General features: G+C 54.5%; 1 protein-coding gene across 2 annotated transcripts in view; it reads right to left on the bottom strand.

Annotated features, from left to right (window-relative positions):
- Ramp1 (receptor activity modifying protein 1) overlaps window positions 1–12,798 on the bottom strand; it is a 37,068-nt gene that overhangs the window by 21,387 nt on the left and 2,883 nt on the right. The window contains exons 2-3 of one of the 2 annotated variants that reach the window (XM_005326381.5): window positions 7,052–7,102; window positions 2,553–2,691 (exon numbers count right to left, since the gene is read on the bottom strand). In XM_005326381.5, the coding sequence (XP_005326438.2) occupies window positions 2,553–2,691; window positions 7,052–7,102 (190 nt within the window). The remainder of the gene's footprint in view (window positions 1–2,552; window positions 2,692–7,051; window positions 7,103–12,798) is intronic. The other variant, XM_078018336.1, reaches the window with a different exon arrangement.

The raw sequence follows: 12,798 nt of genomic DNA, 5'->3' as shown, positions 1-12,798 counted from the left end.
CTCTCAAACACTGGCCGAGGCAGGGCAGTGGGGTCATTTTGAGATGTGGTGAACATCTGCAATCAGGGGACTCAGCCAAGGTTCATGCTCACCCGCCAGCTGAAGGGCCTAGGGCAGGTTTAGGGATTCTGCCTGGAGATGCGGTGTTGGCCTCCGCAGGAGTTCCCACCTGCGCATCTGCTCCATCTGTGGGCCTGCAGAGCCCGCGCCGGGACGCACCTTGTTCTGCAGAGCCACCTGCCACCCCAGGTGGAAGGGAGTCGCCCCGCCTTCTGCACTTGTAAGTTCCACTAGTTCCACCCAAACTGGCCCCTAAATCCCATTCTCCAATAAAATCGCAGGCTCCTGGGAGGAGGGTGTGATTCCAGGGCTGAGGCAGGAAGAGGAAGAGTCAGCCCAGGACATTTCCTGGTACCAGGAAGAGAGGAAGTGCTCAAAGGAGGCCTGGCTGAAAGGGCACAAAGTCAGCGTGAAGGTCCTGAAGTGGCCCAAGCTGGGACCCCTTAAGGGGCCTTTTGATTTCCATGGGCCCACCTGGGTAGTCCAGAATAATCTGCCATGTCAGGGTCACCTGACCGACCGGCATCCTTGATTACACTCTGTGGTGTGTGACCTGACAGACTCACAGGTCCCAGCATCCAGAGGTGGACATCTCAGAGGGACATCATGATTTGCCACAGGCCCTGGGACTGACAGGGCAGAGCTGACTTGCTGAGGAGCAACTGTGGAGTGGATTTTTTGCTGCTTGGTTCCTAAATTGTCTTTATTTCCTTTGCAAATAAAGTAAATTTTGCAATAGCTGTGCCCTCTTTTGTGCCCAGGGATGCACCGCAAAGCTCCAGTGTGGGTGCGCTCTGCTGGCCTGAGTGTGGCTTTTCCCTCCGTGTCCAAGCACCGTCCGAGACCACCTGTGGCAGCCTCTGTGTGCAATGACCGAGCACTGCCACTTCTTACAGGATGATGCTGGCCTCCCCTGCCGTCTCGGCGAGGCTCCGGTTTGTAAGCCTGCACAGATCAATGACTGCTGCACAGAGCAGGCAGTGTGTGTCTCTCTGGGGCTCCTAGTGGGTCACCCTGGGGAATGATAAATACCACCTTTAACTTAAATACAAAGTACTTGGCTGAGGCAGAAAGCCAACTGGCCAGGAGACAGGCTGTGCTGTCCTTTTTAACCACCTCTCTCCTCTGAGCTTCCAACTCCTAGTTCATTCCTCAGCTTAGAAAATGAAACCCAGAGTCTCCAAGGGGCCTGGAGAGTGCAGTTTAAGATGAGGTGGGGAGCCCGGCTGCTCTGGCCACTCTGCGCTGGCGGCAGCACTCTCTACACCTGAGCTCCAGCAGAGGCTGGAGCGTGCGTCTGCTGCTCTCCTGTGTCCACCTCGTGCATCCTGACTGCTTTCTTTCCTGCTTCTGAGGTCCAGACTCACTCCAACAGGTGAGAAGTGAGTACAGACTCTGCTGGGCTCAGTGAACGCCCCCAGGGGTGAAGGAGACGGCTCTGTCCTTGGACAGCTGGGGGAGGGAAAGACAGGGGCCACTCTGCCTGACTTCATCAGAGAAAGAGGCTGACGGGCTCCATGACAGGGAGAGGCCGGAATCTCAGCTCAGAGGAGCCACACAGCCCCCACCTCCTGGCCTCTGTGGACGGAAGATGCGCCCTGGGTGTTCACCCCCTGCTCACTCCAGCCTGTGCCCCCACCCCAGAGGATGGTCAGCTCGGGTGAAGGACTTCCAGTCTCCCTGGACTTGCCCAGTGCCCACCAGGAATCCCAGTGTGTCCTGGGTCCTTAGAAACCAACCACATGTGCTCCTTCTGGATGACACTGGCTCCACCTCCCTTCCACAAAGACTCTCCTGGGCCTCCGCTCTGAGCTTCTGGCCCCAACGGCTGGGCCCCAGCTTCCCGTTTCTCTCATACCTCAGGGGCTGGCGGAAAGTGTCCATCGTCTGAGAGGCCTTGGGAGGCAGCGAGCGAGCGTGTGAGGGCTGGGACGAGGAAGAGTCTTTTGGCAGGAGGGCCAGGCCACAGAGAGGAAGAGCTCAGTGAGAGCCGCCCTCGAGTGATGGTCTGACCCAGCCTTCAGCAAAGCTCTGAGCCTGAAGGATGGTGTCCCAGGGGGTGGGCGGGAAGGACAGACTTGGGCTGATGACAGGGACCGAAGGAACCAGTGGAAGTCCCTGCAAGACTCGCTCCTACCACAAGACTCAGTCACTCAGGGCCCAGGCACTGAACTAGGCTCAGCTGTGCCTGGACCCCTGTACTCAGATGGCCACAAGCACCCCCAGCCTGATCTGAACACTGCATCTCCTACCCCCAGCAACCGCAGCCTCCCTAGCACCCACAGCCTCTTCCCACCCTCACTGTTCATGCCCACCCTCCCCCAGTGCCCTCCTTTGTCCTCAATGCTGTCATCCCATATGCTGGGGAGGAACCACTCGCGACTTCTCCCCCAGCCCCTGTGGCCTGTAGAGGAACCTCCCACCAGGTTCTGCAGCAAGAGGGTAGGTACCTGGCCCAGCCACAACTCCAGCACCCGCAGTGCAGGACTCACCGGACGGTCTTGTCCCAGTCGCACCACAGATCCTTCCCGAGGGCCTCCATTTCCTCCTGGAAGTGGGGCAGGCAGCGCTTCTGGATGAGGGCGCTAAAGTTGGCATCCTGGCAGGCGGAGACCAGGACGACCTGGTGCACTGTAACACAGGGAGCCAGGATGTCATGTCCAGCCTCCCGCCTGCCCGCAATAGCCCCTCCCACCACATGCTGACCCCAGGCCACCCGAGCCCGGCCCACCAGTGTGCCCTTGGATGTGGAGTGATCATGCAGAGTGCTCCCTGGAGGGGGTGGCTATGGCTTTCATTGGGTTCTCTCCTCAATTCCTTTGTGTCCCTGCAGAGGCCCTGCCTACTAACAGCATGGCCCCATGATGCCCTCAGTGGCACTTACTGTGCTGGTAACAACTGCCACTTGTCCCAAGAAGGCCACAGTGCTGATGCCAGGCGATGGGTACTGGTGTTTCACACTAGACAATTCCACCCTTAAACCGTGGAAACTGAGGCAGTGAGAACTCACAGGGACTGGACCCAGGCCTGCTGGCTCATGTGCCACAGCACGGATTTGCAATGCCACCGGGTAGCTCCCCAGGCAGAAGAGGAAGGAGCCAGTCCTGCTCCCTGGAGAGGCCCCAGGAGAGCCGACCCTGTCCAGACTGGTGCCTGGGGTCGTGCTGAACTACCCAGCTGAGGCCCTGGACATCCCGTGTCTGCTGTTTGCTGACCGCAGACCACGGTGCTTTACCTGCACCTGAGAACATGGCACCCTGTCAAGAGACACTGAATAAAATCAAAACTCACCCGCCTCCCAGAGCTCACCATTGGCTCTGGTGAGCAAGGGGTTTTTCTCTGTGGCCCCCATCTGCCCATCCACCAGGCTGGACATCCATTCTCTTGGCCTCTCTAAGGGGCAGCTGGGTGGGATCCCTGCATTCCCTGTCCGGCCTCTGGCTGCTGGAAGGCCGCAGCTGCGAGCCAGAAGGGAGTGCTGATGGGATGGTGAAGCCTGGGCACAGCTGGGCTTGGGGGCAGCTCCCGAGGAGCAGGGCCGAGGGTCTGGAGAGGCCATGTGCCCAGCTGCCTGACAGAAGGGAAGGAGACGAGCTGGGGAGCTCAGGGCATCCATGTGGGCTGGAAGCCCGCTGGGCAAAGTGGCCACGACAGGAAACTGGGAGTGCCATCACTGAGCCACCTCACACGTGCTTTGCCTGGCTCCTCAGGGTCTCAGGAGAGGGGTCTGGCAGGGACCAGTGAGCTGGCCAGTAAAGTATCACAGTGGCTTTCATAGCAACAAAAAGGAAACCCTGTCTCTAATTAAAAATAAAAACCCAACACAAGATGCAAGCCCCACAAAACAGTATGCGGAGGTGGTGGGAGGCCTGGGGGCAGAGGTCTGAGCAGCCTGGGGTGACCCCGGGTGTGGTCATGCCAGTCTCTGCTTCGCTGGGACGTCCTCATGGGCATTGAGGTCCAACAGGCCTGGGTGGGGGCAGGACACCCTGGTAGCCTGGTTTCCCTTGGGGGCACTGTTTTAGGGAAGGGTACACGGGAATATGCTTGGACAGTGGGCTGGACAGGTCGGGAGACTGGGTGTCTCAAGAGCAGAGGGCACCCTGGTCAGAAGGAGGGTTGGAGACGGGAGACTCCAGGATGGAGTACGGGGGGTACGGACGTCCCCAGGAAAGGCTGGCCTGCATGGCCAAGAAGCTCCTGGAGGAGCTCAGAGGAAAGGCTCCAGTGTCCAGCCCTGGACACCAGGGAGACCTGCCCACTCTCAGCACAAGACCTCCCACCAGAAGGTGGGGTTATGGAAGAAGACTGCCAGGGGGGCTGCTAGCCCCTCACCCCAGGTGGCACCTCCCTACAAAAGCTCAGAGGGCAGAGCAGCCTCTTTCCCGGCTTCTCTGAAAGCCTCTCTACCCACCTAAGCTCATGCCAGCAGGTATGTCCCCCAGTGTCCGCACCAACACACGGAGCATACCTGGGGACTAGCTGGGCCAGCTGTGAACACACCTACTATCCTGGGGACTCATAATTATGCCCAGAGTCCGGGCAGACTTGGGGCAGGGGCCGCTTGCCACACCTGTCCCATCAGGACCCCTTGTGGGCTATAGAGAGGTGAGCACAGGGACAGAGGGCTCAAATAGGGCTCACTGAGGAATTCCATGTCTCCCATCCCATCTCATGCAAGGGTTGAGGCTCCTCCCCATTTGTCCCCACCCCTGCCTGTGCTGCCACCTGGAACACCTTTCCCTGGTAAACCTTGTGCCCCAATCTGACCTGTCTTCCAGGGCTCCTCTAACTGCCCCCAGTTGCAGGAAGCCACCCTCCCCGTGCCCCAGCCACTTCCTGGGCACTCAGGTGGAGCGTGCAGAGCAGATTTTCCCTCTGAGAGCCACTTTCACTGCCCTCGCCTCCCACTCCTTTCTGACTCAGGCAGACGTCCTCCTCCTAGCACCCAGCAGATTGTCAAATGAACCAACAAGTGCCCAGACAGCCACACCCGGCTGTCAGTGGGTGTGCTTCGTGGGGCGAAGCCAGGGTGCCAAGTTCAAGGGACAGGCTGGGCATGGGAGGGTCACAGGTTGCTACGGTCTCCTCTCCTGTTCTGAAGAGTGGCTGTTGGGACCAGGGAAGGTAAACGTGCATGGATGATGTGGCCCAGGCAGGGCTCTGGGTGACATGGCAGGAACCAGCACGGGATGACACTCTCTGTGGAGGACCTGTTTTAGGAATCCTGGTGGTTGCACAAGTGTCCTGCAAAGCCAGTCCCCAGGGGGAGGCGGTGATGCCTCCTCTGCGGGGGAGGGGGTCCCCAGCAGGTAAAGGGAAGGCACAGGCTGGGGGACAGGACTGACACTGTCCTCTCAGCATGGTTGGGATGCATTCTCAGGGGAGTGACCTCCTTCTGCAATTCTCCCTGTCACAGTGTCCCTCTCTGTCATTTTCAGGTCGTCTCCACTGCTGTCCTCTGGGCTGCAGAGCATGGCCATCTGGCCCCACATCACCCTCTCCTGCAGCCTCCAGGGTGGCACAGCCAGCTACAGCTCCCACCATGTGTGCAAACCCCACCCTGGTCTGGCTGCAAGGTCAACCCTGCTTCTGCCCTGTCTCCAAGCCGTTCTTTGCTTCTCAAGGGTGGGATCTGCAGGGCCCAGCTCCATCCATGACCCTGCTCTTTGGGAATGGAGACCCCCCCCCCACACACACACACTGCCCTTTCTTTCCTGTCCTGGGGGAGCCAGAGCCTTCAACTGGAATGAGGCCTGGGTAGCTACGCAGGCAAATCTGGAAGCAGTTTCAGTTTTCAGGTAGCAGGCAACAGCGCTTGGGTTTTTCTTAAAAGTTCCTTTCACTGGAGGGAGGGGAAACACTATGGTTTTAAAGGAGAACAATTTTAAATTAGCTGTAGGGGCTGAATGGGTTCTTTCCTCTTTCTGACTACCAATGTAACCTTCATGGTTCACATCCAAAGTCCCTGGTGCTGAGGTTTCCCCAAAGCTGGCCTTCCTCCCCCACAGCACAAGACAGGAAAGTCCTTTAGGTTGTGCATAATTTAGGAAGTGGAGTCTGGCTCTGTCTCTCTGTAGCAGGAAAACGCTCCTTCAATGAGCACAAATAGCAGCCACACCAACAGGCAGGGGGGATCCCCAAGCACAGCCCAGGAGCGGCAGAGCAGCTGAAATCCCCCACAACTGCCTCAGAACACACGGGAGACATGAGGTGGCAGCTTCAGCATCACAGATCCCCACAGTGGCTCTCAGTCTGTGGCGATTCATGTCTGTACAGGGCTGAGCCTGCAGGAGATGGGTGAAGCGAGGGTCACTGACACCCGGATACCTGGAAAGTCATCCTCAGGCTGAGTCATCCCAGGATCAGAGCCACTGGACACCAGGGGCTGAGGGGGTGAGTAGGTAGGCCACTCCTGCCAAGGAGTCTTGCTTGAAGAACACAGGGCTGCACCCCCTCCGGCACCAGGCCCTCCAGGGAACACCTTCTCTCCAAGTTGGTGCAGCCCCAGGCCCACAGCTCCCACTGGAGGCCGTGGTACCCTAAAGCGTCCCTGCCCCTCTCCTAGAGGGCAGGTGTCTCTGCAGTGGCCTGGGCTGCCCATCTTTTAGAGAAGCTTGTTTGTACACATTTTATAGGCCACAGTGCAGAGGACTAGGTGTGTAATTAATTTATAATAATCAACCTGCTGCCCCAGGAGAAGCAGGTCCAGAGATTTTGCTGGAGGATGCAGGACCCACTGAGCCTGGGGATGACTCTTCCAGGATTAAAGTGCCTAGGGCCCAAAGGGGTTGGTGGAGGGCCCTAGAGCTCCCAGCCCATCTGAGTAGGAAAGTGCCCCCCCCCCACCAAGAGGCTGTTTGTGTGTGTGTATGTGTGCACATGCAATGTGGTGGGTGTGTCTATGGCGTGTGCAGAGGCTTCCTTAGGCCCACGATCTGTCCTCGGTGGCCTCAGGGTCTCTGCACCAGCCCACATCATAATCACATACCCTGCTGTGCCTCCACCATGTGGCTGCTGGCGTACTCCGGGCCGACGAAACCTGGAATACGTGGGAAGTGCTCAGTCACCCTGGTGCTCCTTGCCAGGCTTCTGCTGTCATGCTTCTTCCACTTGGAATTTAACATCCTCTACAGCAATGCCCCCCCCCCCCAACCTCTGAGCTTCCCTCTCACTGCCTCAGTCTGGTCAGAGCCCTCCCCCTCCAAGAGGTCAGCTGGCCCCTGCCCCCAGGTGTTCTCTTCCGGCAAGAATCTCCTGGGCTGAGATCCTCCACCCACCCTCCAACACACTCTGAGCAGCCTGGGAGGGGCAATGGAGGGAGGAAGGAACAGGCCCTCCTGGGCCCAGGTCCTTTTCTTCCTGTTCTAGTAGCTGCTAGTCCTCAGGATGCCAAGCAGATTCATCTCCTGTCACTTTTTTAAAAAAAATATTATTTTAGTTGTAGATGGACACAATACCTTTATTTTTAAAATTTCTTATGTGGTGTTGAGGATCAAACCCAGTGCTTCACACATGCGAGGCGAGCGTCTACCACTGAGCCCCAGCCCAAGCCCCTCCTGTCACTGGTTTTGATGGTCTGGTTCCAGCCCACTGTCCCACTGCCACCCTTCCCCACTTAAGTGCCTGCTCTGTGCTGGATGTGGGGTTCCTGTGCACATTTGTTGGCTCTGTGTTATGTCCTTGACCCCCACCCAATCCCGCTGGACTGCACTGGCCCTTCTAAATCCTGTTTGGATTAGCGTGGAGGCCTCTCCTGCTGGCAACCTGGTGACAGTCGCAGCCACACACAAGCCCCGCCCCCTCCTGCTGCCAGCCTTGGTCCTGCTCACAACCACCTCTTACCACATTCTACCCACTCAACAGCTGCTGTTCATCTCTGAATTTGACGAGACAAGAAATAGTCATGTTTAGGGCATAAAACACAAGTTTAACAGACTGTCTACCACAGAGGAACAAGAAAATATAAACCTCAGAAAAAAGATAGGAATCCCCCTGGAAGTATTTGAGAACAGAAAATAGAAAAGATGTCAGAATAAACTCCACCAATATTCCTCAAAGCCAGAAGGCCATTGATCAACCACCAAGTGCCAGCTGTGTGCCAGACTCAGGAATCCCAGGACTAGGGGATGGTGATCTCAGGCCTCTTCATCCCACAGAGGAGCAGCAGCTGGGAGACAGGGAGTGGCCTGCCCAAGATCACTGGCCCTGAGGGCAGGTACAGGGATGCAGGCAAATGACTTTAATGTGTGCTCTGAATCCTCCAGAAAACCAGAGGTCAGGCTAGGGCAAAGAGCCAGGTACTCAGCACAACATACAAAAGGCAGTCAGGGAGACGTCAGACAAACAGGAGACCAAGGACCATAAGGCCGAGTATCGTCCCTGACAAAGTTAAATCCCGCTGCAGAGCAGCTGATGGTACCTCACACTGGTCAGGATGGCTGCTGTGAAAAACAAAAACAAAAAGAAATCCAGAAAATAGCCACTGTTGGACAGCATATGGAGAAACTAGAAGCCTTGTGTGCTGCTGATGGGAATGTCAACAGCTGGCTGTGGTGGAAAACAGTATGGTGGTCCCTAAAAAATTAAACATAGAACTACCACAAAGCCCAGCAGTCTCACTTCTGGGTAAATATCAGGAAGAACTGAAAGCAGGACACTCCAGTGTCCACTGGCAGACAAACAGTTAAACAAAATGTGGTCTTCCCATACAACAGAATACCATTTGACCTTCAAAAAAGGAAATCCTGACACATGCTACAACATGGATGAATCAAGGACATTACACTAGTGTAATAAGCTAATTGCTGAAGGTCAAATAATGTATGATTCTGCTTGATGAGGTACCAAGTTGCTGAAGGCACAGAGAAGAAAAGGAGAATGGTGGTTTCCAGGGATTGTGGGGGACAGGGAACTACTGTTTAATGGGAACAGTTCCACTTCTGCAAGATGAGAAGAGTTCTGGTGAAGGATGGGTGACTGTGTGACATCAGGAATGGATCTAATACCACTTCACTGTATACTCAAAAATGGCAAGTCTTTGGGATGTGTATACTGACTGGTACAAGTAAATACAAAATGACATTTAAAAAACAATGAGTGGGACAGAGACAGCTACTTTGTAAGAAGTCCCATGCAGTTGTGACTGGCAGTGCTTAGTGCATGGGTTCCCCACGTGTCCCCTGCACACAGGGGCACAGCCAAAGGGAAACCAGATTCCAGAGGGAGGAGTCTCAGCATGACTCACAGATCTGGATGAGGAAAGTAAATAGGGTGCAGAGGACCGGAGTCCTCCAATTTAACACAAGGACTGGAACCAACATAGACAAACGCCATCTAGGCCAAAGGAACCCTCAGTACCTGCTGGGCAGTGGTCCTAACCCACGATCTGTTCCCTGACCACAGTGCAATAAACCCAGCAATGATTGCTGGGGTGTGGGGGGATCCCAAAAGCCTGAGCCAATGGGATTTCTAAAAACCCAATACCAAAAAGTCCAGAAACCGCAAACACAGAAATTCCAGAAAATGTCCACAATTAGCTCAAGACAGACAGACAGACTCAGGGGTTCAGCCAAAATGCCAAGCAAAGGACTGAGCACACTCCCTCCTAGACCAGAAAGCACAGGATGACGGGAGCAGGGTAAAGCAGAGTAAGTAAACTTAAGAACTTGTTCCTTTGAGGGGAGAGATATTAATGACATTAACCACTGTTCATTCTGATCAAGAAATAACATCAAAATACCAATTTGCAGAATTGGATTGAAAAAACGCATATAGCCACAAAGTAGAGGGAATTAGAAAATAAGGACGTCATCTTGAGAGGCTCCTCAACTTGCAATGGGGCCACATCCTGACGACCTCATCCAAGCTAAAATGACTCCAGGTGGAAAGACACACAATGCTCCTGCCCGTGGAATGGCCTGGCGAAGCCATAAGGCATACGTGATGGTGACAACTGTTCCCACTACTGATTATGAGCTGCCTGAGAGCTGTGCTTGCTGCTGCTGCCCAGCACTGCAGAAGCCGGGGCTGCTCATCTAGACTGGGAAAGGCCCAAATGCAAAATTCGAAGCGTTGTCTAGGAAATGCAGATCACTTTTGCATCATTGTAAAATGGAAAAATTTTAAACCATAAGTCAGGAACCGCCTAGACAATGATATGTTCAATAAAATGGACAAGTTCATAGGCAAGCAAAACATAAAGCAACCTCAATGCATAAGAAGATACAGATATCCTAAGCAGACCTAAAGCCATGAAAGATGGCCATATTCTCTAGATGACTTATTACCTAACGCAGAGTAGATGCTGTGTAAATAACTGTTACACCATACTGATTAGGGAATAATGATGAGAAAAAGCCTGCAAATGTTTGGTACAGATGCAATTAAAAACATCATGAGGTTAGTTGTGGCAGAAGCAGAGCGAGGATGCGGAGGGCTGTTTATGTGGCGCAGGTTTCACTGGGTGGGCACTGTGGACGTCTGATGCCAATCACCTTGTTGCAGAGTGCTGTCCTGTGCTCTGTAGGGCAGCCTCAATAGGTTGCTTAGCAGCACCCAGGGCTTCTAGCCTTCCCTGCCATGACACAGTGTAACTACCTATGCAGTGTGACAGGTGGAAGGTACCAGAAGTTTGGCTCTTTTCCTGTCACTCCCTCCTCCAGCTGCCTAGCCGGCAGCCATTTTCATACAGCAATGACTCATCATCTGGTAGCAGTGAGACTCACGCCTCACACACCAACCTGGAGCCTTAGTCACCAAATTGCTGTTTAAGGGACTCTGCGTTCTGGGTCTCTTCCCCCACCACTGGGGGCTTTGCTCAGTGAAAACAAGAGCTGCTTTTAATCCTCACAGTACCACAGGCATGATTATGCAAATATGTATCTGGTTGGGTAAATTGCTCACCTCCCCTTCCCAGAATCTGGCTCAGGATAACCCTTCCGACAGTGTATGTGTGTGTGTGTGTAGGGGAGGGGGTCTAGGTCAGCACTGCCCAGGTCAGCTGTACTCCAGTCTCCAAGGGAGGGAGGGAGGGAGGGAGGGAGGGAGGGAGGGAGGCAGGCAGGCAGCCCCAGGCCATGGCTAGGCTACTCTGCGTCCCTGCCTCACTGGTTTCACAATCTCTCCACTGACTTGCTGACCTGAGAGTCCAGGTGAAGGGGGTTCAGGCTGGCATACGTTGGGGGGCAGTGCCAGTATGGCCTGATGAGGTCTTTGGCAGGTGTGCAGGGGTCAGAGAAGTGGGCTACCCTTTCTAGCTGTGGAGGGTAGAGTAGGGGGAGAGAGGTGCTGTTGGAACAAAATGAGCAGCCCTGGGATTCCTAATGGGGACTGCACTGACACGATGCTCAGGCTCGCAGGGTCCTGTGTGGTCCTTAATGTGTCTCCCTGGCTCCTGCTCTGGCAAAGTGGCTTAGAAGCTGTGACTTACATGATGGCAAAAGTGACATCTTTTTGGATGTCTAAGAAACACTGAAATAAAATCACCGTTAAGAAAAAAACCCTAACCTCTGAAAAAGAAGTTCATTGTGTTAATAAGGTCTTGTTAGGGTCAGTGACCTGAATATGGTTGCTGTGTGGAATGACCTTCACCCAGGGGCAACAGTACCAGCCCCAGTGCATCCTGTCCTGGAGTAGGGAGGGCTGTGACCAGAGCGTCCCTCCAGAGGCTCTTTCTGTGTGTATGTGTGCACATGCAATGTGGCGTGTGTGCCTATGGCATGTGTAGTGTGTGTAGGACACGGGCTGTATGTGTAGTGTGTGGTATACGAGATTGTGAGGTGTGTGATGTGCGGTATGTATGTGAGTGAGGTGGTGTGTGTGAGATGCGTGTAGATGTGTGTATATGGTGTGGCTGTGTTGTATGGTGAGAGGCATGTGTGTTTTGGCATGTGTGTGCTATGTGTGTTTGGAGGAGGTGGAGGAGAGAGTGAGCAGCCCAAGAACTGCTCTGGATTATGTGCTGGAAACAGAGCCCTGTCACCTTCATCCTCTTTACTTGCCACTAAGAGATTGAAGGGCAGGGCTGAGGCACAGCCGGAGTCAGTACAGTGGATGGTCTCCCACAGGTTTCCCCTCCCGCTCTTTCCCTTTGCTAGTCATCTTGGCTGGAATCTCCTTTTTCAGGAGGTCAATCAGAGTCCCTGGTGGGGTAAGAAGCTCTGACAGGGTTCTTCCAGTCCCTCAGGAGTCCCCTGAGCTCTACCATCCACAGGTGCCACCCCTACAAGGGGCAGACACCCAGCTCAAACATGATGGGTTCATGTGATTGCTAAGCATACCCCATGGGTTCCATTTAGGGGCTCAAAAGGTGTCAGGAGTGTGATGGAGGTGTTCTCCATGACCTGTAGGTTTGTCTCTGGAAGCCAAATATTTCCAGACAAGAGGAAAGTCTCACTTTTCCTCATGTGCCAGCAGGAAAGTGACTGTCCATCCTGGGACAATTCTCGTGGCTAGGTCTAGGCCAGGGTTCACTGAGGGCACGGCTCAGAACGCTACACAGAGCCTCTAGAAGAACTGTGCTCTGGGCTGGGTGTGGTGGCCCATACCTGTAATCCCCAGTAGCTTGGGAAGCTGAGGCAGGAGGATCTCTAGTTCAAAGCCAGCCTCAGCAACTTAGTAAGGCCTTAAGCAACTCAGTGAGGCCCTGTCTATAAATAAAATATAAAAAGGGCTGGAGATGTGGTTCAGTGCTTAAAGCACCCCTGAGTTCAATCCCTGGTACCAAAAATAAATACT

Source organism: Ictidomys tridecemlineatus, chromosome 7 (genome assembly GCF_052094955.1).
Source record: "Ictidomys tridecemlineatus isolate mIctTri1 chromosome 7, mIctTri1.hap1, whole genome shotgun sequence".
In the NCBI taxonomy this organism is placed as follows: Eukaryota; Metazoa; Chordata; class Mammalia; order Rodentia; family Sciuridae; genus Ictidomys; species Ictidomys tridecemlineatus.
The sequence above is the reverse complement of the archived record's forward strand: the minus strand, read 5'-3'. Positions and strand labels throughout refer to the sequence as shown.